Source organism: Danio rerio, chromosome 1 (genome assembly GCF_052040795.2).
Source record: "Danio rerio strain M-AB ecotype USA chromosome 1, GRCz13ab, whole genome shotgun sequence".
Lineage (NCBI taxonomy): Eukaryota > Metazoa > Chordata > Actinopteri > Cypriniformes > Danionidae > Danio > Danio rerio.
Window position 1 is genome coordinate 58,453,615 of NC_141021.1, and position 13,239 is coordinate 58,466,853.

The 13,239-nt window shown below is 39.2% G+C and overlaps 1 protein-coding gene and 1 long non-coding RNA gene across 5 annotated transcripts in view; one reads left to right on the forward strand and one right to left on the reverse strand.

Annotated features, from left to right (window-relative positions):
- The window catches only part of LOC147847045 (uncharacterized), a 60,217-nt gene that overhangs the window by 9,362 nt on the left and 37,616 nt on the right, over positions 1 to 13,239 (reverse strand). The window contains exons 7-11 of one of the 4 annotated variants that reach the window (XR_015477270.2): positions 5,534 to 5,609; positions 5,269 to 5,368; positions 5,008 to 5,154; positions 4,777 to 4,930; positions 4,565 to 4,662 (exon numbers count right to left, since the gene is read on the reverse strand). This is a non-coding gene — a long non-coding RNA (uncharacterized LOC147847045). Of the gene's footprint in view, positions 1 to 2,917; positions 3,433 to 3,801; positions 3,919 to 4,515; positions 4,663 to 4,776; positions 4,931 to 5,007; positions 5,155 to 5,268; positions 5,369 to 5,533; positions 5,610 to 13,239 lie in introns of those variants that run through there. The other 3 variants (XR_015477264.1, XR_015477268.1, XR_015477269.1) reach the window with 3 other exon arrangements.
- Positions 858 to 13,019, forward strand: LOC147847048 (uncharacterized). Its single transcript, XM_087237840.1, has 16 exons — positions 858 to 1,008; positions 2,834 to 2,904; positions 3,589 to 3,630; positions 3,819 to 5,357; positions 5,434 to 5,465; positions 5,546 to 5,611; positions 5,770 to 5,950; positions 6,123 to 6,242; positions 6,456 to 6,637; positions 8,585 to 8,749; positions 8,824 to 9,027; positions 9,105 to 9,337; positions 9,485 to 9,551; positions 9,636 to 9,727; positions 9,807 to 9,969; positions 10,699 to 13,019. Exons 2-16 carry the CDS (start codon positions 2,844 to 2,846, stop codon positions 10,765 to 10,767), a joined length of 3,216 nt encoding a protein of 1,071 aa, XP_087093966.1. The 5' UTR covers positions 858 to 1,008; positions 2,834 to 2,843; the 3' UTR covers positions 10,768 to 13,019.

The following is a 13,239-nucleotide window of genomic DNA, read 5'->3' on the forward strand; positions in this document are numbered from 1 at the left end:
TGTTATTCTACTTGGTCTGTATAGTCATGCAAACATTTGTTTGTAGAGCAAGTAGTTTGACTGTTTTCTGAAGTTTATTATTGCTAGTCATCTCTCCCACAGGCGACTGAATCGGAAGTTTCAGGTGCACTTCAGCATTTTAGAATAAGGTCATTACTAAAATACACGAATAGGCAACGCAGTGGCACTGTAGGTAGTTGCCTTACAGCAAGAAGGTTGCTGGTTCAAGCCTCGGCTGGGATAGTCAGCATTTCTGTGAGGAGTTTGCATGTTTTTCCTTGTGTTCGCATGTTTTTTTTTTTTTCCGAGTGTTCCGGTTTACCTTAAAAACATGTGGTAAAGGGTGAATTGGGTAGGCTAAACTGCCCGTAGTGTATAAGTGTTAATGAATGTGTATGGATGTTTCCCAGAGATGGTTCGCAGCTGGAAATGCAATTGCTGTGTAAAAACGTGTTGGATAAGTTTGCGATTCATTCTGCTGTGGCGACCCTGCATTAATAAAGGGACTAAGCCGAAAATGAACGAATGAATGAATAATACAAGAATATAGTGTGTGATGAAGATGGTTGAAGATTTATAATTGTTTTTAGACTGAAATTAATAAATAATCTATGAATGTTTCCTTTGATGTCTGTGAATGTACAACAATAATAAAATCAACACTTTTATGATGATGGAGGTGAAGCTGTTGTTGTCTTTACACACTCCACTTCCTAAGCACGATTTCCATTATTTGGATAATATGAAGGTCTTTTTAAAATGTATTCTGGTAAAATGTACTCTGTGTGTTTATTTAGTGTGTTTGTGTAATCGCGTCTTGTTTTTTTTTCTGTCTCAGAGCATCAGTTTGAATATCCATTTGAATTCCAACTAAACAATAAGTTAGTTTCCTCATCAGATAACAAACAAAAACAAAACTCTTATTTACATGCATGAATTAGGATGTATCGAAGCACAGTAGGAGCATTCAGTCTAGTAGGAGAAGACCACTGAATGTTAACAGATCAGGTAAGATCATCTTTATATTCTTTAATGAGAAACTGATTAGTTATTGTCACTTCATCCATATTTAAAGTCATATCTGTGGCTGTTTGTGATAGGACAGGTTTTTGAGGAGACACTTATGGATAGCGTTGACATTTAATAAAACAGACATTAGCCATCATTTAAAACTAAATCTACACTTTTCTCTCTTTATCTTACCTTCAGATTTAAAAAATGTATTTACAGGAAGTTACTATAACTTTTAAAAATGCTGGGTTGTCATATAAGCCAATGTTGGGTCAAATATGAACATATCGGCTCCTAAAAGTACTGAAGTGTGTTTTAGTAAAGGTATCGTCCCACTGACAGCTTTGACACAAATACTATAGTGTGTTTGAACACTGCAGTGTTACTTTCTGTCATTAGTAAAGTACCTGAAATAAGCTGTTGTTGTAAATCTATAGTTGCTCATTTATGCTGTGCTATTTAAATGAGTCAAGCCCAAACACTGGATCAGTTGCTCAGTGATTAAAGACTTTTTGTTTGATGTGAAACAGACTTTACGAATAAAACAAGACTTGACAAATTCTGTCACCTCAGGCTAAAGCCGGTGATAAAAAGTATTTATATATTAAATTTGTGTATTTTATTGTTGTGATTTTGTGCTTACATATTAAAGTTGTGGAAAAGGTGGCACGGTGACTAAGTGGTTAGCACTGTTGCCTGAACAGCAAGAAGGTCGCTGGTTTGAGTCTCGACTGGGACATTTGGCATTTCTGTGTGGAGTTTGCATGTTCTTTCCGTGTTGGTGTGGGTTTCCCTTCAAGAGTTTCGTTTTCCCCCACAGTCCAAACACAGGTGTATATGTGAATTAGATTAACTAAATCAGCTCAAATATATGAGTGTGTGATTGAATGTGAGAGTGTATGGGTGTTTCCCAGTACTGGGTTGCAACTGGAAGGGTATCCGCTGTGTAAAACATATGCTGGAATAGTTAGTGGTTCATTCCACTGTGGCGACCCCTGATAAATAAGTGACTAAACCAAAGGAAAATAATTGAAGTTGTGGAATATTTGTTCATTTTTAATTTTACTTTTAATTTATCAAAATGATGTTATCCTGTGTCTGTGTTCAAGCAGTCCCTCCTGGAATTTGCAAGTAAAAATTCTGATATTTCCAGACTATAATAATAATGATTTTTCAGCATTTGTGTGGTTCTGCAATGGAAATAGCCTACTATCATATTTGACATATAACTCAAAATATTGCAAATAAATAAAACTTCAGATCTCTTCTGCAATGGTTTTAGAAAAATCATGTTAGAATTTGAAACTTTAGCAATTAATACAAAAATACACCAGGCTCAAACAGGCTTTAGCTGAATGAGTGTCTGAAATGGCTCACAGAATCAATGAGCCGTGTTTATGACTCAAGGTATCACACACTAAATGAGTATTTTCTAAGTGTGATTATAATGTTAAATAACATCAATGTTGTGTCATTTGCTTGACTTTGCATGTTTGTAGATTCACTATATCTGGAGAGACTGCTAAACACAACAGCTTCCTGTTTTCAATTCATTGTTGGTCAAGGAAATTCATCTATGTAAATGTCATGAAAAAGTCAGTGAATCTATCTGAGCATACATGTTTTTTATGTTTTTAAATAACCACAGCATTATTTAGCTTTTAGCAACAAATTTGTCCTTTGCAACTTGTCAAGAAAAGTATTTGCCAGTTTTTGGTGGGTCTGTAATTATCATAAACCATGAGTTGAAATTTCAAGTTATTAAAATGACCAAGACTAAGCATTTGTCTAATTTCCTCCTAATAATTTGTTAATTTTGCAGTCAGTGCTTGATGAAAAATCCTACACACTGCTGGATATCATATCCCATTATGGAGCTCGTTGCTTTCAAAAGTAAGTGTTTAGATTTTTTAAAGAAAAAAAGTTTATTTAACATTTTTTTTCATTAGTAAACCAAACAATGCTTATAATTCATAACACTATGCAGGAACAGTGTTGCATAACTTCACCTTTACTTCATCTGCAAGCCAAAATCTTTATTAGAAAAATGACATTTATTGAAACAGTAAAAACTGTTTTGTTTAGTCTCTAACATGATTAAATTAGGGGCGAGGCAGTGGCGCAGTAGCCTCACAGCAAGAAGGTCGCTGGTTCGAACCTCGGCTCAGATGGCGTTTCTGTGTGGAGTTTGCATGTTCTCCCTGCCTTCGTGTGGGTTTCCTCCGGGTGCTCCCTTTTCCCCCACAGTCCTAAGACATGCGGTACAGGTGAATTGGGTAGGCTAAATTATCCGTAGTGTTTGAATGTGTGTGTGGATGTTTCCCAGAGATGGGTTGCGGCTGGAAGGGCATCCGCTGCGTAAAAACTTGCTGGATAAGTTGCGGTTCATTCGGCTGTGGCGCCCCCGGATTGATAATGGGACTAAGCCAACAAGAAAATGAATGATTAAATTAGTCCAATGGCGCCACCTTGTGTCTCTGAATGGCTGCAGTTGTCGTTTGTGAGCAGTGAGTGAGAACAGTATAATGTATAAAAACAGCATGATAATATTGATTTTTTTTTTTTTTTTACTTTCAGGTGTTGTACGGTTGCTGTTGACTGTTGTCACTTTAAGCTTTTGTAAGTGTAAGCCGACAGTGTGCTACAGGGTACTACTTCCAGAAAGAAAATGAGAAATGCATGTCATTATAAAACTGTTAACTCAGTGTGTCAATTAAATGAACTCAGTTAATTCAGTGTGCTGATTATGTAAGAAGTTGACCTGGTTTGGTTTTTGCTCTTTCTAATCACATCTTTCTCTTGCTCAGATTTAATATCCCCCACAGCAGCAGCAGCAGTGAGTCCAGTCTCTGGCTGTGAGCTTTATAATGACACCTTCATCTGCACTGGCGCTCAGTACCGCATGTTCTGTAACACTACAGTGTTTTCATTCAGCTATCAAAGATATTATCCAAACCAATTACAGTACCAATGTAGTAATAATAACTGTAACTGTGTTGGTAAAAATGACACCTGTACATGTTCTGGTTACACTGTGGACTCCTGCTTCTGTGAGAATTACAACCATAGCGTTTTCATCCTAGCAGCAGCGAGTCCAGTCTCAGCCTCTGGCTGTGTGCTTTATAATGACACCTACATCTGCACCGGTGCTCAGTACCGCATGTACTGCAACACACAAGTGCATTATTTCTCCTACCAAAGATATCAGAATCAACACCAATACCAGTGTGTGAACAATACCTGTAACTGCGTTGGAAATAAAGACACCTGTACATGCTCGACTAGCACTCTGTCCTCCTGTTTCTGTGAGAGTTCCGGCAATATCACTGCTGTCACTACAGCACGCAGTCCAGTCTATGAGTGTGTGCTTTATAATGACCTCTACATCTGCACTGGAACTCAGTACCGCATGTTCTGCAACACAAGTCTACATGATTTCCATTATTATAGATACCATTACCACTGTTGGAATCCCCCTGTTGGGTGTATTGGCTATAAAGACACCTGTTCATGCTCCTCTAGCACTCTATCCTCCTGCAACTGCACAGATTACAAAAATAATATCACTATCCCTGCTGGAGTCCGTCCAGTCTATGACTGTGTGCTTTATAATGACACATACGTCTGCACTGGTGCTCAGTACCGCATGTTCTGCAACACAAGCATGAACAGTTTCGACTATCAGAGAAATACAAACCAAAACCAATATCAGAGCCAGTGCTGGGGTAATAACTGTAATTGCAATGGTAATAAAGACACCTGTACCTGCTCCAGTAGCACTCTGTCCTCCTGTTTCTGTGAGTCTTATGGAAAAAGCATCGCTCTCACTACTGCAGTCAATCCAGTCTATGAGTGTGTGCTTTATAAAGACACTTACATCTGCACTGGAGGTCAGTACCGCATGTTCTGCAACACAAGTCTACATGATTTCTATTATAATACAAATATGCACCAGTGTAGAAGCAGTATCTGTAACTGTACTGGGAATAAAAACACCAGTTCATGCTCCTTTAGTGCTCCATTCTCCTGCTTTTCTACAAATTACACCTTTAATATCACTATCCCTGATGGAGTCAGTCCAGTGTATGAGTGTGTGCTTTATAATGACACATACGTCTGCACTGGTGCTCAGTACCGCATGTTCTGCAACACAAGCATGCACAGTTTCGAATACTGGAGAAATACAAACCAAAACCAGTACCAAAGCCACTGCTGGAGTAAAGACTGTGATTGCTATGGTTATAAGGACACCTGTACCTGCTCCAGCAGCACATGGTCCTCCTGCTTCTGTGAGTCCAACATCTCCACCACCACAACCACAACCACACCCAGTCCAACTACTCCAGGTGAGATATTCCTAGAATAAAACATGATATTCAGTTTATTATATTTGTGTTGTAATGACGTGCCATTTCATTTCAGCTCTGACTATCACTCTGCCTGATCAATGCACGGTACACAATCAACACTAAACACTTATTCAGCACTTTCAGAGTCTTTCAGGTGTATTGATAAAGCTCACCTGTGATTTCAGAGTCAGGGAGGATGCCTTCAGAATCTACTTCAGCAGCTGGAGAACGTTACACAACTTCCACTATCTGTACGTTTATAGGAGGGAAAAAAATCACATGTCCTGTTGTTTGGAGATGTGTGTGTGTGTGTGTGTGTGTGTGTGTGTGTGTGTGTGTGTGTGTGTAGCATTGCTGTTCTCACTGATTATTTGCACCCATTTATAAGTGTTTTTGTATCATAAATTAGGTTGTGTCTACGGTTTTGGACATGGCTCTGAACACATCCGCTGTTGTTTTGCCGTCAACTGATTCAAAAGAATTAGTGGCAAATGGGAATCGTGTATTACAAGCAAGCGAGAAGCTCCTATCTGCACTGGTGAAACCAACAGAGACAAGCGACAATGTCAGTTTTACTCTCGACACTGTGGGTGAGTGAAGGTGCAGGTTGAGAATCAGGCAATACATCGTTTCACATACAGTTCATAGAGTCAGACTTTATCTGTAGAGTTATTTCTTCAAAGTGAAGAATCCTCATGCATTACTCTCTGAGCTAATAATAAAGATACATGAGAAAAGATTAACTCACATTATTTTCTTTAGAGGTAAAAGTTTTCTCGATTGGACCAAAATTCGCTTCAGAACAGTTCCCTCAGCTGGACACAAAAACTGCTTCTATGGACATTGATCTGATCGGGATTGCCAAGAGTAACGAGGAAAAAGGTATGTCAACAGTATTTGCATGCCTGAATAAAATCCTCTGATTTTCACCATACATATAAACAGTGAGCAGTCATACTCTTCCAGATATTAACTTTTATTCCCCTTATTGTGCATGAAAGCCCCACAAAGACGTCTGTAAAGGTGAACTGGGATGCCGCAGCTGTGGATTCTTTCTGGATGTGCTGTGCATTTGACCCTGTTTCTGTCCCACAGGATCTGCTGCTGTGGCTTTCATGAGCTACACCACAATGGAGAATCTACTAAAGGCCGACTTCTTCAACACACAAAATAACACAAATAAAACCATGATGTCCACTGTGATCTCAGCTACACTTCCCAAAACCACCAACACTACACTCACCAAACCAGTCAACTTCACCTTCAGACACATCAGAGTGAGTTCATTTAGAGCGATTCTGTTGAACGGCATGGCTGATGGTCATGTGCTGATTATGGGAACATGATTATGGTCAAACCAGCATGCATGCTTTAAAACATACCTAACCAGCAGATCCTAGTTTTATTTACAGGCTCATTGGGAAAACATGGCCAATTTGTTGGAAAACCACATAGGTTTGCCTGCAGTTTGTGGGTAAATAGAATGTTACGGTGCTGTATTACACCACTGACAACTTCTGTCCCTTTTAGAGCTTATACTGACATTAACAGGAACATACTGGATAAAGGGTTGTTTTCGCATGGTTTCCCCCACAGCACATAATAAACAGCACAAAAATGACCTAGAAGCATCTGTGATCTGTAATCGTCAGAGTACGCCTCACCCGCTGATATCCATAAGGACAGCTTTTCTAGCACGGTCAGTTTGCTTGGAAGCTCACCTTGTACAGTGTTGTACTTGGGATGCAGAGTGGTCTGGGTTTGTGAAATCTTGGGCCCCGTTTACACTAATGCGTTTTAGTTTGAAAACACATAAGTTTTGCTACGGTTACGCCATCTGTCCACACTACACCAGAGTTTTTGAGCGCAGAAAACGGAGCGTTTTGGAAACGCTGGACAGGCCATTGTGAAACACTGCTGCTCCGTCTCAGTGTGGATGGGGGAAAACGGAGACATCTGAAAACGGAGGCGGGGCTGCTGAGATTCGCTACCTGATTGGGGCTTTTGTGTCATTGCGTATCCTTCCCTTATTCGTCAAGCCCCTATCACATGACTATAACACATGGCTTTAACGCTATTGGAAGACAGCAGACCAGCCTTCACTGTAAACAACAACATGGACACAGAAATGGGAGCGTTGTTTGCACTATTGTCTGTTTTAGGTGCCATTGTGCAGTTATTCATTTGTTGCGTTTAGTAACAACTCGACCTCGTCGTCTGTACACAAAAAGACCTCTCTTGCTTTCTTTGCCATTGCGTTCATTGTTCAACCAGCGTTTGTTGACTAACAATAACCAAATACTTCCTGTTTATACTAGAACACGCATGACCAGAGTGTGCAAATGGTCACGTGAAATATGTTTTTGGTGGCGTAGTGTGGACGGAGATATGTTCAGAAACGCTAGGTGAAACACTTTTGTGGACGCGGATCGTTTTTGATCTAAAACGCTGTTTTAAAACTAAAATGCACTAGAGAATGGCATGACAACTACCATTGTTAAACCAAATAGCTGAATTACCAATTAGCCCATTTTGTCTTACTTCCGCTATCTTCGTCATTTCCCCCTTTACCAGGGGAAGCTTTCGAGACCTACCTAATCTTGAACCTCCTTACGTGCTATTTGACCAGGCGGAAGCTCTGGGCTCAGTTATCTCAGACCTCAGAGTTCTCTCCAGGGACAGAATGTCAAATCTGCTAATAGTATCAAGCAATAGCTAAGTGTGAATTTTGAAATCAGTATTGGTTAGGTTAAAGGAAAGGTGTGGTTCATGCATAGATGCTCTACAAGCTGAGCGGATTCTTAGAAACAAATACGAAAAAGACATGTACAGAGAACGCATGAGAAAATGTGGCCCAGTACCGTTTTTGAGATTTGAGTAGCCTCTAGTGCAGGGGTGGCCAACCCTGTTCCTGGAGAGCCACCTTCCTGCAGATTTCAGTTGCAACCCATATCAAACACACCTGAACCAATTAATTAGGACCTGAACACCATGTGATAATTACAGGCAGGTGTGTTTGATATGGATAGCAACTGAAATCTGCAGGAAGGTAGATCTCCAGGAACAGGGTTGCCTACCCCTGCTTTGGATTTGTGAACACGAGCTGCAAGCAAATGTTGCCGGAGCAATGTATTTTACTGTTTGCGAAAAACATATCCAATGAGCCAATTTTGTGAAGAGAAGTTATCTTAAGATGCTTTTTTTGAATGTTCTTCTTCTTGCAGGAGTTTGAGCCCAGCGGTTCTCTGTCCTGTGTGTACTGGAATATCAGCGAGTGGATTGTAGATGGTTGTTCTGTGTTAAACAGCAACAGCAGCCACACTGTGTGTTCCTGTGTTCATCTGTCCACATTCGCTCTCATCATGCAGACCAGCAGCAGTCCACCACCGGTACCAGAACATTTCTAGAGAGCATTGAAGAGCAGCACAGATCTGGCACTCATGTTCTCTGCATGTTTTCTCAGAGCGATCTGCTGGAGCTGCTGGATCTGGTGTGTGTGATCGTGGGTCTGGTGTTCTTCAGTTTGGCTCTGTTGTCCTTTGCTCTTTGTCAGTGGAGTCCTGGAGTCAATAATGTGGCTCGAATCAACATCTGCATCAGTCTGCTGTCGGCTCACCTTCTGTTTCTGCTCACACAACAGTTCCTGAGCCTCATTCGCCCTCAGCAGGTGAGAATGATGAAGGAGCTCTACAGCTCAGCACAGCCGCACTGAGAATCATCATAACCCTCTCTCATGCTCTCCAGGTGTTGTGTGTGGTGATAGCAGGCCTTCTGCACTTCCTCTTCCTCTCCGCCTTTGTGTGGATGTTCATTGAAGCTGTGCTGCTCTTCATCTGCGTCAAGAACCTATCACAGATCAGCTCCAAAAAGAAGGAGGTGCTTAGCAGTGGGTTCCTGTGTGTGATTGGATATGTGCTTGCTATGGTTGTGGTGTGTGTGTCTGTTGGGCTGGTTCCAGAAGGATACGGCAGTGAACAGTGAGTTGGTGTTGTTTATTTCATTGTTTTTTTTTTATTTATTTGTAAACAGATTGTAACAATGTCACATATAATCTTAATATCAGTAACTATCAGTTCTTGTTGATAAATGTATTCGTTTATTATATTGTGTTTTCCTCTAATCAGTTGCTGGATTAAATATGATAAAGGGTTTATCTGGAGTTTTCTGGGTCCTGTTTGTGTCATACTAGGAGTAAGTTTTAGTTACAGACGTTTTTCTCATGACCTGTTAAAATCAACAAAACTCTAAACTGATCATTTCTTAATCTTTCTACAGCTGAACTTGATTCTCTTCATCAGGATCGTCATCTACCTGAACTCAGCTCTCTCAAAACTGAACGCTGAAGTTTCGCAGATGAAGCAAACTAAGTAACAAACATTCTGAGTTAATCGCTTCATGAAAATAACAGTTAGTACAGACTAAATCTCCTTTTCTGTTTCTCTGCAGGGTTATGGTGTTTAAAACACTGGGTCAGTTTGTGGTTCTTGGTTGTCCTTGGATTCTGGGGTTCTTCACTAATAGCAGTGAGGTGCTGGAGATCGTCTTCCTGATCTTGAACTCTCAGCAGGGAACCTTCATCTTCCTGATCTACTGTCTGCTCAATAATGAGGTCAGACATTTACTCAATCTACCATCATAACTAGGGGTGTAACGATATTCAAACTGAACTAAACAAAGGTCACACTTTATTTTGATGGTCAGTTTGTTGAATTTAAGATACATTGCATTTACCTGCCAACTAAGTCTCATTAGATTATAAGTAGACTGTTAGGTTGGGGTTAGTGTAAGTTGACATGTACTTGCAAAGTTTCTTATAGTCAGTTAAATGTCTGTTGAAGGATTAGTATCAACATATAATAAGCAGACAGTCTACTAAAACTCAAACACACCATCAAAATAAAGTGTTACCAAACAAACATGATACTCACCCTACAGTACGAACCACAGAACTCTTATAGCAAACTGAGGTGATATGCAAATGTTTCTGTGTCCCATGCCTTCAAAATAGTGTTAAAATGGTAAAGCTTACAGCCTTCAGACTTTCTTTGTCACATTTCTTGAAGAAATGAAATTACACCACAATGTCATTAAGGGCTAATAGTCTGGTTATTCATCATCTGCATTCACACATCTTATAAAAGTGTGTTTTGCATAATTTGCCCCCTTTATATGAAAGCAATTTTGTAATGAGCTCAGCCACTTTATCCTTCAACAGACAGTGTGTGGAAATGCAACTGTATTTTCTTAAAAAACAAAACAAACAAAAAAAATTGCATTATAACCAAGCTAATATGTTTTAGAGGTTGAATGAATCTGAACTCATTTCCTCCATTTCCAGATCAGACAGCAGTACTGGAAATGCTTCACATTTCTCTGCTCCGGACACAAACCCAGCAAAATCAACTGAGACCTGATGAAATTTTGAGGACTAAAGCACTTATTTTTAGAAAATCCTCATAAAGGTGACATTGTGTGTCCATTTCACTTCAGTTGATAAGAATCTTAAGGAAACTTTATAGCCTTCTTTGATTTAATTTCTCAATAGTGGTGTTTAATAGTAGAGCTGTTTTACATCATATCTCTTTAAATGCTAATGAGCAGCAAATGCCCCGCCCATCTCTCATGCTGGATCAGGAATGGTCATTCATTTTTGAGGAGCAGCTAAGTTAAAGCTGTTAATGACAGCCATGTCCCGTGCCTATAATCATCACATATAATTCATCATTGCTTGACATTGCAGCCCAACATTATCAATGTAAAATGTATTCAAACAAACCTCTACATATATGAAAAGTGACACTGGTTTACTTAACAAATGCTCAGCTGCACAGTCTATGAGTGACGAGCCCCCAGGTGTAACCCTGGGATGGGTTCTACTGCACCCAACCCAGTCTGTGCTGGGATCAAACCGCCAATTCTTTGTATGGGGTTGTTTGCTCTTAAAAGGAGGCTAAAGATCATGGCCTCTAGTGCCTGTCAATAGAGCACGTTTAGAGGTCAGACGAGTGAGGTTTACATGCATATGGGATTTTGTGTAAGCACACCGGTGAGCCTCTTCATCTGAGCACACATTAGACTGCATGCCAGAATAGTATCATTGTTCAAATGCTGAGAAACTACAGGCATCATTAGCTGCTTCACTATCTGTTTACAAAAAGAGGTGGTGAAGAGGGCGGAGTTCATAATTTGCTTGCACATTTGAAGAAGTAGCCGTTTATGTACAGTATAAACCCTCACTAAATTCAAACAGGTCAATTATAGCACATACAAACACTCCGTTTATGAAAAAACAAGCTGCATGTTTACCTTCAATTTGTCTGAGCTGGCAGACACAGCAGAAACATGACTAAATTTACAAAACATTTTGTCAGATGACATCACTAAAATACTTTTGTAATGGAATCAGTTTTTTAAAGATAACATCAGTAAATAGCTTTCTGTAAATTAGCTGCTATGCTAAAGCTTCATGTCTCATGTTCAATGTCATTAATTTTGATAATTTTATTATGATTTTTTTCATATTTGCATTTAGTTATTTCTGTAATCATACTCTCATATTTAGTCAAATGTAGATAGTAGATAATGGTCATTATTTTGCCTTATTAATAATATTCTGTAAATATGTTTTCTTTTGTTTTTCAGCTTCGATATACATTTGATATATAAATATAAACCACATTTACTATAAATAGTTTCAAAGGCAAATACACTTATTCTTCATCATGCATCACTGAGGACTTCAAAGTGGCATTATCACTCAATAATAAAAAGTTTTAAACATAAGTACAGCAAAATTAGAGCTTTAAATGTATCATCACACTATTAGTAGCAAGTTGTATGTATTAATATAAGCAACTAGTTAATGTTTATTAAGTCTATTCACCTTATTCTTTGCCGACGAGTGGGCACAACCATTTGAATCTTTTTGGCTCGAGACTTCCAGTCTCATTCACTTCCATTCATTTTTAGACGTTAAAAACTGCAAACTGATATTTTCTTATTATGTTATTCTACTTGGTCTGTATAGTCATGCAAACATTTGTTTGTAGAGCAAGTAGTTTGACTGTTTTCTGAAGTTTATTATTGCTAGTCATCTCTCCCACAGGCGACTGAATCAGAAGTTTCAGGTGCACTTCCGCATTTTAGAATAAGGTCATTACTAAAATACACGAATAGGCAACGCAGTGGCACAGTAGGTAGTGCTGTCGCCTTACAGCAAGAAGGTTGCTGGTTCAAGCCTCGGCTGGGATAGTCAGCATTTCTGTGTGGAGTTTGCATGTTTTTCCTTGTGTTCGCATGTTTTTTTTTCCGAGTGTTCCGGTTTACCCTAAAAACATGTGGTAAAGGGTGAATTGGGTAGGCTAAATTGCTCGTAGTGTATAAGTGTTAATGAATGTGTATGGATGTTTCCCAGAGATGGGTTGCAGCTGGAAATGCAATTGCTGCGTAAAAACGTGTTGGATAAGTTTGCGATTCATTCTGCTGTGGCGACCCTGCATTAATAAAGGGACTAAGCATTATATTAAGTGTGATGAAGATGGTGGAAGATTTATCATTGTTTTTAGATTGAAATTGATAAATAATCTATGAATGTTTCCTTTGATGTCTGTGAAGCATAATAACAAATGTACAACAATAATAAAATCAACACTATTATGATGATGGAGGTGAAGCTGTTGTTGTCTTTACACACTCCACTCCCTAAGCACGATTTCCATTATTTGGATAATATGAAGGTCTTTTTAAAATGTATTCTGGTAAAATGTACTCTGTGTGTTTATTTAGTGTGTTTGTGTAATCACGTCTTGTTTTTCTGTCTCTGAGCATCAATTTGAATATCCATTTGAATTCCAACTGAAAAATAAGTTAGTTTCCTCAT

Coding starts and splice junctions, on each gene's coding strand:
- LOC147847048 (XM_087237840.1), top strand. CDS start 2,844: ATGAAAAATCCTACACACTGCTGGATATCATATCCCATTATGGAGCTC. Junction 9,728..9,806: donor TCGCAGATGAAGCAAACTAA/GTAACAAACATT, acceptor GTTTCTCTGCAG/GGTTATGGTGTTTAAAACAC. Junction 9,970..10,698: donor ACTGTCTGCTCAATAATGAG/GTCAGACATTTA, acceptor CTCCATTTCCAG/ATCAGACAGCAGTACTGGAA.